The sequence below is a fragment of the Vicia villosa genome, linkage group LG1 (genome assembly GCF_029867415.1).
Source record: "Vicia villosa cultivar HV-30 ecotype Madison, WI linkage group LG1, Vvil1.0, whole genome shotgun sequence".
NCBI classification, from domain to species: Eukaryota; Viridiplantae; Streptophyta; class Magnoliopsida; order Fabales; family Fabaceae; genus Vicia; species Vicia villosa.
In genome coordinates, this window is record NC_081180.1 from 118,292,534 (window position 1) to 118,308,719 (window position 16,186).

At 35.4% G+C, this 16,186-nt stretch overlaps 3 protein-coding genes across 4 annotated transcripts; all 3 read left to right on the plus strand.

Annotated features, from left to right (window-relative positions):
• Window positions 1–332: 332 nt before the first annotated feature.
• Window positions 333–3,481, plus strand: LOC131643974 (pto-interacting protein 1-like). 2 transcript variants are annotated; one of them, XM_058914351.1, is made up of 8 exons: window positions 333–580; window positions 1,320–1,408; window positions 1,495–1,745; window positions 1,840–1,966; window positions 2,188–2,461; window positions 2,717–2,849; window positions 2,986–3,072; window positions 3,189–3,481. In XM_058914351.1, the coding sequence occupies exons 2-8, from the start codon at window positions 1,324–1,326 to the stop codon at window positions 3,315–3,317; spliced, it is 1,086 nt and encodes a 361-aa protein (XP_058770334.1). In that variant the 5' UTR covers window positions 333–580; window positions 1,320–1,323; the 3' UTR covers window positions 3,318–3,481. The 2 variants fall into 2 exon arrangements, with proteins under 2 accessions (XP_058770334.1, XP_058770333.1); XM_058914350.1 differs by having other exon boundaries at window positions 334–580; window positions 1,315–1,408.
• A 3,100-nt stretch (window positions 3,482–6,581) lies between these two features.
• Window positions 6,582–8,706, plus strand: LOC131643972 (pectinesterase-like). Its single transcript, XM_058914348.1, has 2 exons — window positions 6,582–7,681; window positions 7,766–8,706. The coding sequence occupies exons 1-2, from the start codon at window positions 6,673–6,675 to the stop codon at window positions 8,479–8,481; spliced, it is 1,725 nt and encodes a 574-aa protein (XP_058770331.1). The 5' UTR covers window positions 6,582–6,672; the 3' UTR covers window positions 8,482–8,706.
• A 3,320-nt stretch (window positions 8,707–12,026) lies between these two features.
• On the plus strand, window positions 12,027–14,067 carry LOC131643973 (pectinesterase-like). The gene is made up of 2 exons (XM_058914349.1): window positions 12,027–13,066; window positions 13,192–14,067. Exons 1-2 carry the CDS (start codon window positions 12,067–12,069, stop codon window positions 13,890–13,892), a joined length of 1,701 nt encoding a protein of 566 aa, XP_058770332.1. The 5' UTR covers window positions 12,027–12,066; the 3' UTR covers window positions 13,893–14,067.
• The last annotated feature ends 2,119 nt before the right edge of the window (window positions 14,068–16,186 follow it).

A 16,186-nucleotide genomic window follows, 5' to 3' on the forward strand; every position in this document is an offset into this window, starting at 1 on the left:
TCAACTAATGAATCAGGGAATCAGTACGCTCACCGATTTGATGATTTGTCCATTTTTTAAAACGAAATGATGAATTAAACCACAATAATTTAATTCACTCACATTTATACAAATTATTTTATGCCATAAAAATACAAAAGTTAAATCTTTTATATTTACCGACAAAATATACTTTTTACCAAAATAATAGTAAATCGGGGTAACCGTGTAGTCTCACAAAGGTCAAGTCTAGCCAGCCAAACTCGGTGCAGAACACGTAAAAGAAAAGAAAAAAGTCTCCTAAATATCTTTAATTAATTAGTGTAATAAAAATCCACTGTATCGCATTCGTACACCACTTAACCCAATTAGTCATATCACAATAATCGAAGTTCTTATTTCAACTCAAAGCGAGTCAAAAGCTGTGCTGTACCTCGCCCTCCCCTTTATTCTACGCACCCTCTCTGCTTATCCTGCACTCCCTCACCGTTTCGTCGACTCAAATACTCAACACTACGCATCTTCTCCTTCACATACATCACTCTCCACCGCTTCAACACTCTCATCTCAACAGTTTCACTCTCTCGTTTCGTTGTTTCAGGTAACGTTTTCATCGATCTATCACAATCTTCATTCTCACCTACTTTACTATTTACTTTCGCAATTGAAAATCTACATGTTGTGTTCATTATCGTGATCGAATTTCATCGAGTTTCTTGTTTCAATGATTTGATTCATGGATGAGCATTTTTTTGAATTTTGATTTTGCTTTTGACCGATCTGTTATTACTGGCTTGAATTTTGATTGTAGTTTGTCTGATTAGCGTAAATTGATTCGATCTGGTTTCGTTAGCTTCACTCGGTTTGAGTTATGTAACTGGAGCGTTGAGTTTTTTTCAAATTGTAACGGAACATTACGTTAATATCACGGTGTGTAATTGTTGTTAAAGGATGATGATGATGATGATGATATTATGCAAATAATTTAGAATTAACACTTGATTTTTTTTATTTTTCATGGCATTGATTTCTGAGAGGTAGGTAATTATTGTGAATTTTAGCTTATATATGAATCAATTGAGTGGAAGCATTTTGTATGATCAATTTTTCATACTATGCGAATGAAGTGAAGCTATGTTGACTTGAAACTTGATAATAGAACTCAATATAATCCGATTGTACAGAAAATTCACAGAAATGCAATATTTGCTTCTTTATTTCTTTTTATTTGAAGTGTTGAATTTGTAAGATCAATAGGATGTATCTACTTTCTTGAAGCTTAGAAATGAACTATTATTTGTATCATCTGACAGGCTTATGACTTAATTTTGTTAGGAAAGAATCATGAGTTGTTTCAGCTGTTGCCAAGAGGATGATATCCACAAGGTTGCTGAGAGTGGTGGACCATATATTGTAAAAAATCCAGCAGGTAATTTGACTCATAAGCTTAATTTGTTTGATTATATTACTTGATGTGAATTTGTTGAAACTATGCTGATAAATTTCACTATTCAGGGAATGATGGAAATTACCATGCTTCCGAGTCTACAAAACCGGGAGCTCAGACTGTTAAAGTGCAGCCCATTGAAGTTCCAGAGATACAGGCCGATGAACTTAAAGAAGTTACTGATAACTTTGGACAAGATTCTCTGATTGGAGAGGGATCATATGGAAGAGTTTATTATGGAGTTCTTAAGAATGGCCAGGCTGCAGCAATCAAGAAGTTAGATGCCAGTAAACAGCCTGATGAGGAATTCTTGGCCCAGGTATATTTGTGTTACAACCTTGGCTCAGTATTTTTTGTTAGGTCATTGAAGTTCTTCCCTTACAGATGACACCTTGTGGTTTTCTGGCTTTCAGGTTTCTATGGTATCAAGGCTGAAACATGATAATTTTGTCCAATTGCTTGGATACTGCGTTGATGGAAACAACCGTATTCTTGCTTATGAGTTTGCATCTAATGGTTCTCTTCACGACATTTTACATGGTATATGATTTTTTCTTTCAATTGGGCAAGTTTGAAAAGTATCAATGTCGACAATCAGTGGTTGAATTTTTTTCTACATTAGAGGAACTGAGAAGATTATGGATTTTAACATTAGTTATTTTTTTGATGCCTTGACAAGCAATGTTTCTTCTCCTTGAGATATCTGTTAGTTTAGTTTGTATTGTATGTAAATGTTTTCATCATTGTTTTTTTACATGTAGGCAGAAAAGGGGTTAAAGGAGCACAACCCGGTCCAGTTTTGACATGGGCACAAAGAGTGAAAATTGCTGTAGGGGCTGCAAGAGGGCTTGAATACTTGCATGAGAAGGCTGATCCCCATATTATTCATCGGGACATCAAGTCAAGCAATGTGCTAATCTTTGAAGATGATGTTGCAAAAATTGCAGATTTTGATTTGTCAAATCAGGCTCCAGACATGGCCGCACGTCTTCATTCCACTCGTGTCCTTGGAACCTTTGGTTATCATGCACCTGAGTAAGATTTCAAGTTACATATAAGATCACATGTTTTTTTATCCTTATTGGATGTGATGGACCACTTTTTTTAGTATGAATGCTGAAGAATTATTGGAAAAGCCATATAAAATGTCCTTTATGCCACAGTTGACTGGATATGCATGACCAATTCCTATGCTGTGTTTCTATATCATAGTATCTATTTGAGTAAACTGTCTTTTATAAGTGTCCAAGCTTCAACTTCTAAACATTATGCTTAATCTTGTGGATGCAGATATGCAATGACTGGACAATTAAATGCTAAGAGTGATGTGTACAGTTTTGGTGTTGTCCTTTTGGAACTTTTGACCGGAAGAAAACCTGTTGATCATACACTACCACGTGGACAGCAGAGTCTGGTTACTTGGGTATGAATTTATGCTATACCTTTACACCCTCCTTTCCTTTCCCAACAAAAGAATAAAGAAACAGAACCCAAGCTTCTCTATTATTATTTACTGTCCACTCTAAATCCTTTCTAATCTCAATTGATGTGTGTTTCAGGCTACACCAAAACTCAGTGAGGATAAAGTCAGACAGTGTGTTGATACAAGACTAGGAGGAGAATACCCACCAAAAGCTGTTGCTAAGGTGTTTACTGTCTTTTAGTATTTTTTGTGGGAACGTTTATAGGAACCACACCTAGCTATTGACTTAATTAAGAATAATGTTATGTTATAACCACCTTGATGCCTGTTTGATTACAGATGGCTGCTGTTGCTGCATTGTGTGTGCAATATGAAGCTGATTTCAGACCTAACATGAGCATTGTAGTCAAAGCTCTTCAACCTTTGTTGACTGCCCGAGCTGGACCTGCTGGCGAAACAGCAAATTAACCTCTCTTTATCTTTTTCTATATCTGTGAGTATGTTTACAAGTGTGCATGCAAAATATAAGAGACTGCTTCAGAAGCTGGTATTAAATTGGTCGAACAAGGCTTTTTGTCCCAAAGGTTACACTGCATTCATTTTGTTCATAATCCATGAGGCTGTTTGGGGTTTCTTTGTTTCCTCTATTCTTTTTAATGTTATTTCTCGTCTCTATTTTTTAATTCTTTCTATCTTGTACTACTGGTATGATTGCCATCTTGGGAAAAATTGCAACAAGGAAATGAGCATGCCCAGAACAGAGTGAGTCATTGGACTACTTCTTTGGAAGTTATCAGATGACTGCTGTTCTTACCAGATTAAGTATTTAATTTTAGGCTAAACTACGCCTTAATATAAGTTTGACCATTTTTTTGAATAGGTCTTTAAATCTTTTTTCTATTTAAATTGATCACTTATGTTGCATTATACTTGCAGTCATTATGTGTGACGTTTAATATTGTTTTTTTTTGTTTGTTTTGAAAAACAACATTCATCATTTGTGTTCATTATATTTGCACGGTCAGAATATGGGGCATTTAATATTGTTTTTTGGTTTGTTTTTAAAAAATATTTTTATATTGAGATAACTCGAATACCTATTTTCGCATAATTACTTCACTAGTATGGTTTGAATTCACGAATCCAAACCCGTGATTTGTTTATGTAGAATAAAAATTATGGTCCACATTATTATAAAATGTAAAATAAATGACAATAGAGCTAGAGGAGGATAATTTAAAGGTTAATGTGCAAATATAAAAAACATAAAAAAATCAATCAAAAAGAAAAAAAAACTTAGGACCTAACTGAAAAAATAACAAACTAAAAATTTAGGATTAAATTTGTCTTTGTTTTATAACTCTATATGTAAAATTTATTTTTTATATTTATAGTTTTTCAATATAATATATATTTTTTAAACATTCAAACAATCTTTCAATTAAATTTTTGATCAAGAAGTTTTCACAAAAATAAAATAAAAACATGTTTATATTAGGAAATACAAACATGTATTTTTCATTCAATAAAAAACACAGTCCCCACGTTTTCACTCACATTTTTGAGCCATGGATCATGCTATAAATATCTCAACTTTTAGGGAGGATCATTCAGTTTTTACATGCATCCATACACGCGAGTAGACTTTACATTATTGTATTTATCAAGTACATAATTGACAAACTTAGTTGTCCAACATATTTATTTAAAAAGATTTTAAATTAAATAGTATTACTTTTAAAAATATATAAAATAAAATTTTGGAATTTTTTAAATGCATCCATACACGCGAGTAGACTTTACATCATTGTATTTATCAAGTACATAATTGACAAACTTAGTTGTCCAACAATTTTTTTTAAAAGATTTTAAATTAAATATTACTTTTAAAAATATATAAAACAAAATTTTGGCTTAAAGTTAAAGAGTTTGAGATTTAGAATTCAAGTTTACAAATAATTTGCCATAATTTTTTTTTACAAATGTATTGAGTTGGCTGGACCCTTATCCGTGGTGCCTATAATTATGATACGTTTGTGTGTAAAAAGTTTGTGTCTCCGATTGAACTTGCATAAAAAGTTTGTTTATGTGGGGGGAGTTTTTCACTATGGAGAATTGATACATAGTGTAGGATTAGACAACTTTCTGAGAGATACACCACTTATTCACTAGAAACTTTAAGGTGATAGGTGAGCGGGTTCTGCCACTTATTAATGTTCAAGTCACCATATTTCTATCAAATGTTGGACTATTTCTCCACTTACTCACACTTGCATTATTATTTTAACACTCTCTCTCAAGTGTAAGTCCACAATACTCCCTCTCACACTTGTAACGCCGTTGACACCTTGCAACGGGACACCACTTCCCGAGCCTTGCATTTCGATACAAGTAACCCTACCGCCGTTGACACCTTGCAACGAGATGATACCATTTTGTTGGAGAAGTTTTTCACTAGGGAGCATTAACTTGCATTATTATTCTAACACTCCCTCTCTCTCAAGTGCGAATCCACAATGTTCCCTTTCACACTTGTATCGCCATTGACACCTTGCAACGAGACACCACTTTTTAGACATTTCGATACAAGTAAGTCGATCCCTGACTGTCATATTTGCATAAAACATGACCTATAATATATGTTTGTAACCTGATCTTACCTAATCAGAGTGGATCATCAAGGTCAGCTTGCGGTGGACTTGAAGAATTGGAGGGGGTGTACCTGCAAGGTACTCCGATGACAAAGTAAGAAAGCAACCAGAGAGCAAGTACGGGATTTAGTGAGAGAATGAATGAATACCTGATCCTCTATTGAAAGAGGGTATTTATAGTCCCCATCGCTGGACCAAAGTTCCCTAATTGGGCCAAATCTAATGGAGGCCCACGTGCTATGAAACTGCCAGAACTCCCTTTGTTAGGGCTGCGTCAGCCAGTGGCTTGTGTTTTGGGTGAGCATGACGTAGGGTTCAGAGGAAATTGTCCGAATCCTTCGCAGTTGGTTTGACCACATAATCTTACGTGGAGCTGACTTTGTAACGGCTACTAGAGACATTATTGGAGCTTGAGTGATTGGGCCTGCTCGACCTGAGTGCAGGAATTAGGCTAGTTCGGCCTCAATATGAATATGAACGTTGGGCCTGCTCGGCCCAGAGCAGAACATAACCATATCTAGAACCAAAATAAAATAAAGTTGAGTTACTATATGTTTTGTTTCCAAGATCCCGTAATGGTTAGTTTATCTCTTGCACTATAAAGAGAAACTAAGCTATATTAACAAACTAACATACAAAATAACTAAAAAAAAAAAATCTAATTTTGAGTGCATCTTAGATAATAAAGTGCAAAATTATTTTATTTACAAACATAATATGATATAATAGTGTAACGTTACCATCTCAATCAACGGTAACAAATCATACAAGTTAACCAACCACGATTTATCCCACGGTTTTGCATGCATATCTATAGACTGAAAAATGCATAGAAAAATGCTCCATGCCTCAACTATTTTTAGCTATCACAATACAAGCTAACCTTTTCCACCACCAATTCAACGCTAAATTGTACCCTGAAAATTCCAATATTTGCTTATTATAGAAAGAAATAACAGTGTTATATTTATCAACTACAATTCTGAACACTCATTGATCTTAAGGTTGTTGTCTTTCTCATCTATTCTAAGACTCATGAAAAAAGTTGAATTACCTATAAGAACCCATTATCCTTATGCCAATAATACTATATTCAATAACTTTCTTTCACACAAGAAAACCAAATAAGGGAATGAATTAAAAAGAAAAAAAAAAGACTAGAATAAAAAACAATGAACGGAAAAGTACTAGTCTCTGGTGTATCCATCATTCTTGTGGTGGGTGTTGCCATCGGTGTTGTTGTCGTCGTTAACAAAAAGGGCAGTGATCCTCAATTAGCAGCACACGAGAAAAATGTGCAATCCATGTGTCAAGCAACTGAAGATCAAAAACTTTGTCATGACACTCTTATCACCGCGAAACCTGCCAATGCCTCTGATCCAACAGCTTATTTAGCAGCTGTAGTTCAAGCGAGCGCGCAAAGCGTTATTGCTGCGTTGAATATGAGTGATAGGCTATCGCTTGAACACGGTGACAAAGATCCCGGTATCAAAATGGCACTTGATGATTGCAAAGACTTGATGCAATTTGCTCTCGACAGTCTTGAAGCCTCGGCTAGTTTGGTTCGCGATAACAACATTCAAGCGATTCATGAACAGACGCCTGATTTTAGAAACTGGTTGAGCGCTGTTATATCGTACCAACAGTCGTGTATGGAAGGGTTTAATAACGAGACGAACGGCGAGGATAAGATCAAACAACAGTTGCAGACAGATAGTTTGGACCAAATGGAGAAACTAACTGGCATCACACTTGACATTGTAGCTAGCATGGCTAACATTCTTCAGGCTTTCGATTTGAAGCTGGAATTGAATCCAGCTTCTCGTCGTCTTCTGGACGCTAACGAGATTGACGATGAAGGACTGCCCACATGGTTCTCGGCTACGGATCGCAAGCTACTAGCTAAACACCCAGGTGGAGGAGGTCCTCCACCTAATGCAGTGGTTGCTAAAGACGGTAGCGGTAAATTTAAGTCAGTTAAAGAGGCTATTGATTCCTACCCAAAGGGATTCAAAGGGAGATACATTATCTATGTTAAGGCCGGAGTCTACGACGAGTACATCACCGTTCCGAAAAAGTCTATTAATATTCTTATGTACGGTGATGGCCCGACAAAGACCATTATCACCGGTCACAAGAACTTCGCCGATGGCGTGAAGACAATGCAGACAGCCACATTCGGTAAGTATTGAAATCGGCGTCAATTAAGCCAATATCTTTAATTTATCAATCAATTTAACTTGAATTAATTATGCATGCGTGCAGCAAATACTGCGCCAGGATTCATCGCAAAATCAATAGCATTCGAGAACACAGCTGGTCCAGCAAAACATCAAGCAGTGGCATTTAGAAACCAAGGAGACATGTCAGCATTCTTCGACTGCGCCATGCATGGTTTCCAAGACACATTATACGTCCAAACAAATCGTCAATTCTACCGCAACTGTGAAATCTCTGGCACAGTAGACTTCATATTCGGCGCATCTCCAACCGTAATCCAAAACTCAAGAATCATCGTCAGAAAACCAGGACCTGGTCAGTTCAACACAGTAACCGCAGACGGAACAAAACAACGTAACATGGCCACAGGAATCGTGATCCAGAACTGCGAAATCGTTCCAGAGAAAGCTTTGTTCCCGGTCAGGATGCAGTTCAAATCATATCTAGGCAGGCCATGGAAAGACTACTCTAGGACAGTTGTTATGGAATCAAATATCGGCGATCTTATCGTACCAGAAGGGTGGAGTCCTTGGGCTGGAACTCAATTTCTGAATACATTGTATTATGCTGAGTATGCTAATACTGGACCTGGTGCTAATCTTAATGGAAGGGTTAAGTGGAAAGGTTATCATCCAAATATTAATAGGAATGAAGCTGCTCAATTCACTGCAGGACAATTCCTTAGAGCTGGACCTGCTGGAAGAGCTGAGGATTGGTTGAGGGCTACTGGTGTTCCTTATGTACTTGGATTTGGAAAGTAGAAGATTTTAATACATTGGTAGCTACAATTGTGTGCTTTTATTATGTACACATGTTTGTTTGATTAGTTATATACTTAGGAAAAACTTACTAGCTTACATGCCATGCATGTTGATTCTATTTTGAAGCTGGTTTCAATTTCAAGCTAGCTCATGTAGAATCTTTTCATGAGAAATTTTTGTACTTGTACAACTATTATGTAATTTGAATTTTTTTATATGTGAATTCGTTTATTTAAAAAATGACGTTGTAATTAATTAACTACAATATCCTGTATAACTCGTGTAATTTTATATATAAATTGATTAAAACTTTAGAGATTAATTTTAATAGATTGTCGGTTTAAACTTTTCTATACTCCCATTAAATCATATCAAACACTCTTTCTACTTAAATATGTACAAGTTGGATATCGAATCTCCTAGCTCAAAAATGTTATGGAGGAGTTCATACTTTTTAGAAATCCTCGAACATCTTCTATAACTTTCATGTTTGGTATTTTCTCAAATTCTCAAAGGATCTTGATGAAAGGTGGCCTCAAAGTTGGACATTTTTAAGGAACTATGTTGTCTTGTAAAATTTTCTAAGTGTTGGAGAAAAAGTAGTCAACTTCATGGCTCCATAACTTAAAATTCATTCATTTGTGGAAAACTCCTCACATTGACGAAATTGTAGATCTTGACTTTCTCTTCAAATTGAGCTTTGGAACACAAAAAATGATTGCTTAATGAAGAAGTTATGACCATTCAAAGTGGAGCAAAAAACATGCATTTCTTCATGAAAAAGTCAAAACCCTAGTTTTTAACTTTTGATTCCTTAATTGATTATCTTGCATGCACTTTAGTACCGTTTTTTCGTTTATTTATGTTTTGTTATGCCGATATTTCTATTTCATTTCAGGTAATTTCTAACACAAAGCTTCCATGTATAAAAAGAACGAGAAGTGGCGAAGAAAAAGAGAAGATTATTAGAATGGAAGAAAAGAGTAGAAAATGCAGTTTCTAAAGCTGTGGCCCTAGCCGCGGATCTGTGGCCCTCACCACAGGTTCAGCCACGTCAAAGCACCTTTAAGCCTGTGGCCCTCGCCATAACTCAGCAACAGGCCACACACTTTGTTTTCGTGGTTTACTCCACGTAACCAAACGAACCCAATCCTCTGATATGTCTCTAACAAACAAAGTCTTCCGGATATTTGCCATGAAGTCACGAGTTCCTGAATGGTCTCCACGTACTTTACAAGAATTTAGCAGAGAGTTATAAAAGGGAGTTCTGGACAGTTTCAGGGAGGTCGACCATTTTTCGTTGCAAGCAGTGCATTGTTCTTAGTTTTTAAGTAGAGAATTACATGTAAAAGTGATAGCTCTTCCGGTGTGGAAGAGCTATCACAAATCTAACTTTAGGAGTTTGCTATTTTTAATTTTGTACCGGATTCTTCAAGCATGCCGGCATATTTTCAATTGGTTTCAAGTTATTGTATGCAAAGATAATTTCAGCAGTAATTCCAGTTTCGTTTATTTCCGCTTTTACAGGTTTCTTTTTTATCTCATTTCTCATTTCTATTGTTTCGTTTGTTTAAATTTAATTGACATGCTGATCTTAACTGCGATCTTTATGTTTAGTTTGTTTACGCTTAACTTCATGTTTGGCTAAACTGTCTTGAGTCTGGTATGTGAGGGCCGTCGTCTCCAACAGGATTCGGTAACGAAGTCAGTTAAATCTTTATTTGAAAATTTTGTTTTGGTCTTCGTTTTCAAACTTAATTTAAATAGCTTTGTCACGAGAGTGAGAGGTTACTTAACATGATCTTGCCACGAGAATGGGAAATTAACTAAGGTTCGAGCCGACCCTGCGAGAGCGTGAGGTCGAACCGAATAGTAGAAACTAAGCTTTAATCTTAAACACAGCGAGAGCGCTTTAGGATTAATTAGAACTTGTTCAATTTTCAAAACGCGTTCCTCGATTAGAATGGGGAGCGAGAGCAAAATCCCATGGTTAAGGAACACGACTTTATTAAAACCACGAGAATGCAAGGTTTAGTCTTTAAACTAATATTTTCTACTAGATATTTTTTTAACCTTATTATAAGCCAACGAGTTACATAGTCCCTGAGATACACGGAATACACATTCCGGTCTCTCTTTTCTTATATTTATCTTAATCTTTATTTTATTTCAGTTTTAGTTCTTAGTTTCCCCTAAATCAATTATTCATTAGCCTTAGCTTTACAAAGCGACAATATAGAATACAATAGTTTGATATTGGTCTATGTGGGTTCGACAATCTTTTATATTACTTCGATACTTCCATGCACTTGCAGACGCATCATTGAGTTTGAACAAATTTCTTTAGCTTGATACGGGAGGATTTTATCAACCATGTCATCATGAATTCACGTGCATATTTGTTCTCTTGGATTAACTTCAACAGTTGCTTGACTTCAGGTGTTATCATCATAAAAATCATGTCATCATCTTAGCAATTATTATGATTGACTTGTTATTCATAAATTTTATTATGTTGGATCACTTCTTAATTATACCTTCAAGCACATGGATCCACAATTTTCCGAGCAATGTATGAATACCATATTAATAAACTTGTAAATTACATAATTAGACTTAACTATCTATTACTTGATTATCTTAGGCTTGAAGACACACGCACAAATGTGAGTTTACTCGGCCAAGACTAGAGGAGCATGATCATGATAATAACAAAAGAGATGGGAAGTTAGCTGTAGAATAAGACCAACCACAATCCCATGATGAATGGTGAAAAAGAAATCTAATCTCTCTGTATATAAGGAAACCGATGAAAGAACACACTCACTATTTTACCTTATACACTAAATACTTAATAACTTGATCATGATTTATCCCGGACAAAGTCTACCTCACTATATTTTGCAATATATATGCCACCACATGTATATGTTCCGTATTTCTTCCAGAAGATTCATCTATATTGCAGCCGATCCAACCAAGGCCTAATCTAATTTATTAGAAGAATTTTTGGTGCCACTGAATGCTTCTATTTTATGTCATTATAACTTATTTATTTTACTTGTCAAAATAAAAAACTTATGTTCTTTTATTTGATTTTGTTCTTTCATATTGATACTTGAATCTTTAATAATTTGATAGGGTTCAATCTGTGACATGTATTTATGTAAAAACATATTTTGAGATATATGAACCCTTAAATAAATTTCACCTACCATACTAACTTATGCACTATCTATAGAGATACTTTAATTTGACAACAGCAAAAAAAAACAAACAAACATGCATTTTTCCATATATAGTGTCTGGTTCATGTTTAAAACTATATGACCAAAGGTTTAGATTAATGAAAAACAATAAACCCTTCAAAATCGCCTCATAAAACACCACTAAAAATAATTGAGCGGATGAAAATGTGACCAAAGTGATGGATAACAAAGTCTCGGTTTCAAGAAATGGTCAACGTGTCCTTAAATATCAATATCTCACAACTTCATCCAAAAATAGTAGGGAAGAAAAACCATTGACGAGAAGATATATAAAACCACATTGAATGTTAAAAAATACAAACAGGTTACAACAACAATGGAAAGTAAAATAATTGTCTCAGCAGTTTCTCTCATTCTTGTAGTTGGTGTTGCATTAGGTGTTGTTGCTCTTGTTCGAACCAACCAGCCAGGTGACAGTGGAGGCGGCGGCGATTTGAATGCGCATACTAAAGCGGTTCAGGCCGTGTGTCAAAACAGCGATGACAATAAATTCTGTGTTGATACTCTAACTCCGGTTAACACATCGGACCCAAATGATTACATAAAAGCCGTTGTTAAAAGCTCCTTGGAAACTGTCTTCAAAGCTTTAAACATGAGCGATAAGCTCATAATTGAGAATGACAAAAAAGAAAACACCACAAAGATGGCACTTGAGGATTGTAAAGACCTGTTACAATTCGCAATCGATGAGTTACAGGCTTCTAATATTTTAGTTAATGACGCCCACGGTCAGAATGCGAACGAGCGCGCTGCTGATCTTAAGAACTGGTTGGGTGCTGTCATTGCGTACCAACAATCATGTCTTGATGGTTTTGAAACAGACGGCGAAAAGAAGGTTCAAACCGAGTTACAAACTGGTAGTTTGGATCAGGTGGAGAAACTTACCGGGTTGGCGCTTGATATTGTGACTGCAGTTTCGAAAGTACTATCTACGTTGAATTTGGATTTGAATGTGCAACCTTCGCATCGTCGTCTTTTTGAGGTGGATAGTGATGGTTACCCTGAATGGATGACTGGCCCGGATCGTAAGTTGTTGGCTGATATGAGTACAGGAGCTGCCGTTACGCCTAATGTGGTTGTTGCCAAAGATGGTAGTGGCAAATTTAAGACTGTTCTTGAGGCGATTAATTCGTACCCCAAAAATCATGTTGGTAGATATGTTATATACGTTAAGGCCGGTGTCTATGACGAATATATTACGATTGACAAGAAGAAGAAGAAAATTTTAATGTACGGTGATGGCCCTACTAAGACTATTATCACCGGAAAGAAAAATGTTGTTGATGGTTGGAAGACCATGAGATCTGCTACATTCTGTAAGTTCTTCTTAATTATAGTCGCATTTCCTACTCGTAATTGTATTTGTTGCAGACTGCAATTTAAAACTGTGATCTAAGCGCCTCGAAATTAATATATTAAAATTTTTGTGATGTGTATGCAGCAAATGTTGCTGAAGATTTCATTTGCAAGGCAATAGCATTTGAGAATACAGCAGGACCAGACAAGCACCAAGCAGTGGCATTACGAGTGCAAGGCGACCGATCGGCTTTCTACGACTGTGCCATGCGGGGTTACCAAGACACATTATACGCGCACGCCCATCGTCAGTTTTACAGAAACTGCGAAATTTCTGGAACAGTGGATTTCATTTTCGGCTACGGATCAACACTGATACAAAACTCGAAGATAATAGTCCGAAAACCCAGTGCAAATCAGCAAAACATTGTTGTAGCCGACGGAACAATTCAAAAGAACATGCCTACAGGAGTTGTCATGCAAAACTGTGAGATCATGCCGGAACCAGCACTACAGGCAGATAGATTGAAGGTGAAATCATATTTGGCAAGACCATGGAAAGCATATTCTAGGGCAATATTCATGGAGAATATCATCGGTGATTTGATTCAACCAGTGGGATTTCTTCCTTGGAACGGGAATCTATTTCTCGACACATGTTACTTTGCCGAGTATGCTAATACTGGACCTGGTGCCGATGTTAAGGCAAGAGTTAAGTGGAGCAAAGGTGTTCTTAGCAAAGCTGATGCAACTAAATACACTGCTGATCAATGGATTCAAGGTGGAATTTGGTTGCCTGCTACTGGTATACCATTTGAGCTTGGGTTCTCTAAACCTGGAAGCTAAATTGCATGAATCATTGCCACAAAGGAGTATATATATAGGAGAAACTCCTATAGGAGATGTTATATAGATTAAGAAAATAATAATGATATAGTAGAAATAAATTTGGATTAGTATATATGTATCACTGCTCTTTGTATAGTATTGATAAAAGAGAAATATAATATTATTTTGAGAATGAATCACTCTAATTTGTAAGTAGTGTTAAGAATTTTGCAATTTCGATTTTTATATAATGGTCGATTTGAAGGTAGCATTAAGGATTTTGTGATTTCGATTTTGCGGTGTGAATTAACCTCAATAATTCACAAATTTTATTAAAATTATTTGTATTATCATATTATGTATAGTCTGCGATCGCAAAAATGACCATCGACAAAACAGTTTTGACAAATGTTGATACTGACACCGGTATCACTATTTTGTGTATTGAAAAATAAATTGTGATTAATTCACAGCGCAATGATCATAATTATTATCGTGACACCTATACAGACCGAAATTGCGAAAGCATTTCCGCACTAGCAATGCGACCGTCACCATTTTTTAAAATCTGTGTATAATAAGTTTAATTACCTTTTTCTATTAATATAAGATGTTTAAAGTGAATAAACAGAAATGAAACTTGCAGAGTGAACCAAAGTTGAAATTGTGAGAAAAAGTTAAAATAAGACAAATTCAAATTATGTTTAGCTATGTACTAAAAACAAACTCTTTACCTATTTTTATGAACTCCATCGTGTCACACGTTTGTAACTGTGTTTCGTCTTGAGTGTAACGGAGAAAAAAGATAACAATTTAACATTGCTCTCATTTACCGGAGATGGGTGATTTTTGGGCCATTTCCCCCTAGAATCATCAATTTGCATTGTCTTTTATTTAAATTAGTTGTTTACATATAGATTTAAATATTCTTTCTTGTTTTTATGTGGTTTGTTGTGTTAGTGCAACATTGTTAGACTTTTTTGCCATGTTCATTTTATTCAAATCTTCCGATCAGGTTTGATCCTTTACAAACTAAATTAATTATTTGACATCAATGTTACAAATACAAAGGTATGAGGATTCCATTCACTTTAATGTTATCATATTTATATTTGTAGGTGTATTTGCTGTGAGTAGAAAACATATTATTCTGATTGTGTTTTGGGGCCGCAAGAGAGCTTTAGGTACTGATATATAAAAAGTAAATGAATATTAATTAGCTATCTTTAGGTGTTTATAGGCGCAATCGTCTGATAGAGAAGTCGATCGAGAGACTGATTCTAATACATTTTAACTTGATTGTACATCTTTGGGTTTTGGTTCAATAGTGAAGTGGATGGGGCGAGTCATCCTTTTAATGTAGGATATGCGGTTAACCTCTAAAACTATGAATGCTTGTTCAACTTGTTAACTCGAGGCACCAAGTAAAGAAAACCCGCAACCAATACTAGAATCATCCAGGCAACTCCGATTTTGACCGTGTAGCTAGAAACATTTGGCAACCTCAGATCTACTCCTATAACAAAATCATATGACTAACAAGAAAAAAGCCCATGTTAACTTGGAGGCGGACGCCTCAATTAATTTAGAGATTGAGAAGCCTCCTAAATAGTGAAGTGGTCGCTTCTCATCAGAGATTGTCTTTTTCAGTTCCTTATGAAAATGAGGAGACGCCATCTATTTAGGCTAAGGATTTTGATTATGTTGGTTTATTGGTCATTTCGTTTGAACAAACAACTCCAAACACAGGAGATGAAGGTGAACTGTGATATTTTATTTCTAAAAATCTTTAGAAAACAATTTATTTTAGGTTGATAAATTTTAAAAAGAGGTTAGAAGCAGAGATTAAGCAATATATGATAATAGACATAAAATAAAGAGATAGAGTTTAAAGATATCACACTGAAAAATTATTATGGTTTAACCTTAAACCATGCGATATACTATAGTCTCAAAGAGTTTCCTCTTGATATTGTCACTATCAGCAACTTGAAGTTTTACACATGTTCAACCCAATAATCTAACACCAAGCTTTCTATAGTTTTAGCTTTCATACAAAAAGCACAAGAGTTTAGATTGTTCTAATAAAATATTAAGAAAATTTCATGAAATGCATGTTGTAGACTTAAACGCTTTTAAGAAAATTTCCTCCAAAAAGAAAAAGATTTTAAAACTTGAGGAAGAAATCTTAAGACTTAAAAGTGATTTAGAATCCTTAAAAGAGGAACATACATCTCTTATTAATGAGCATTTGCATATCTTAACACTTTAGAATAAAATGTAGATGAAGTTAAGTGAGATTCTTATACTAA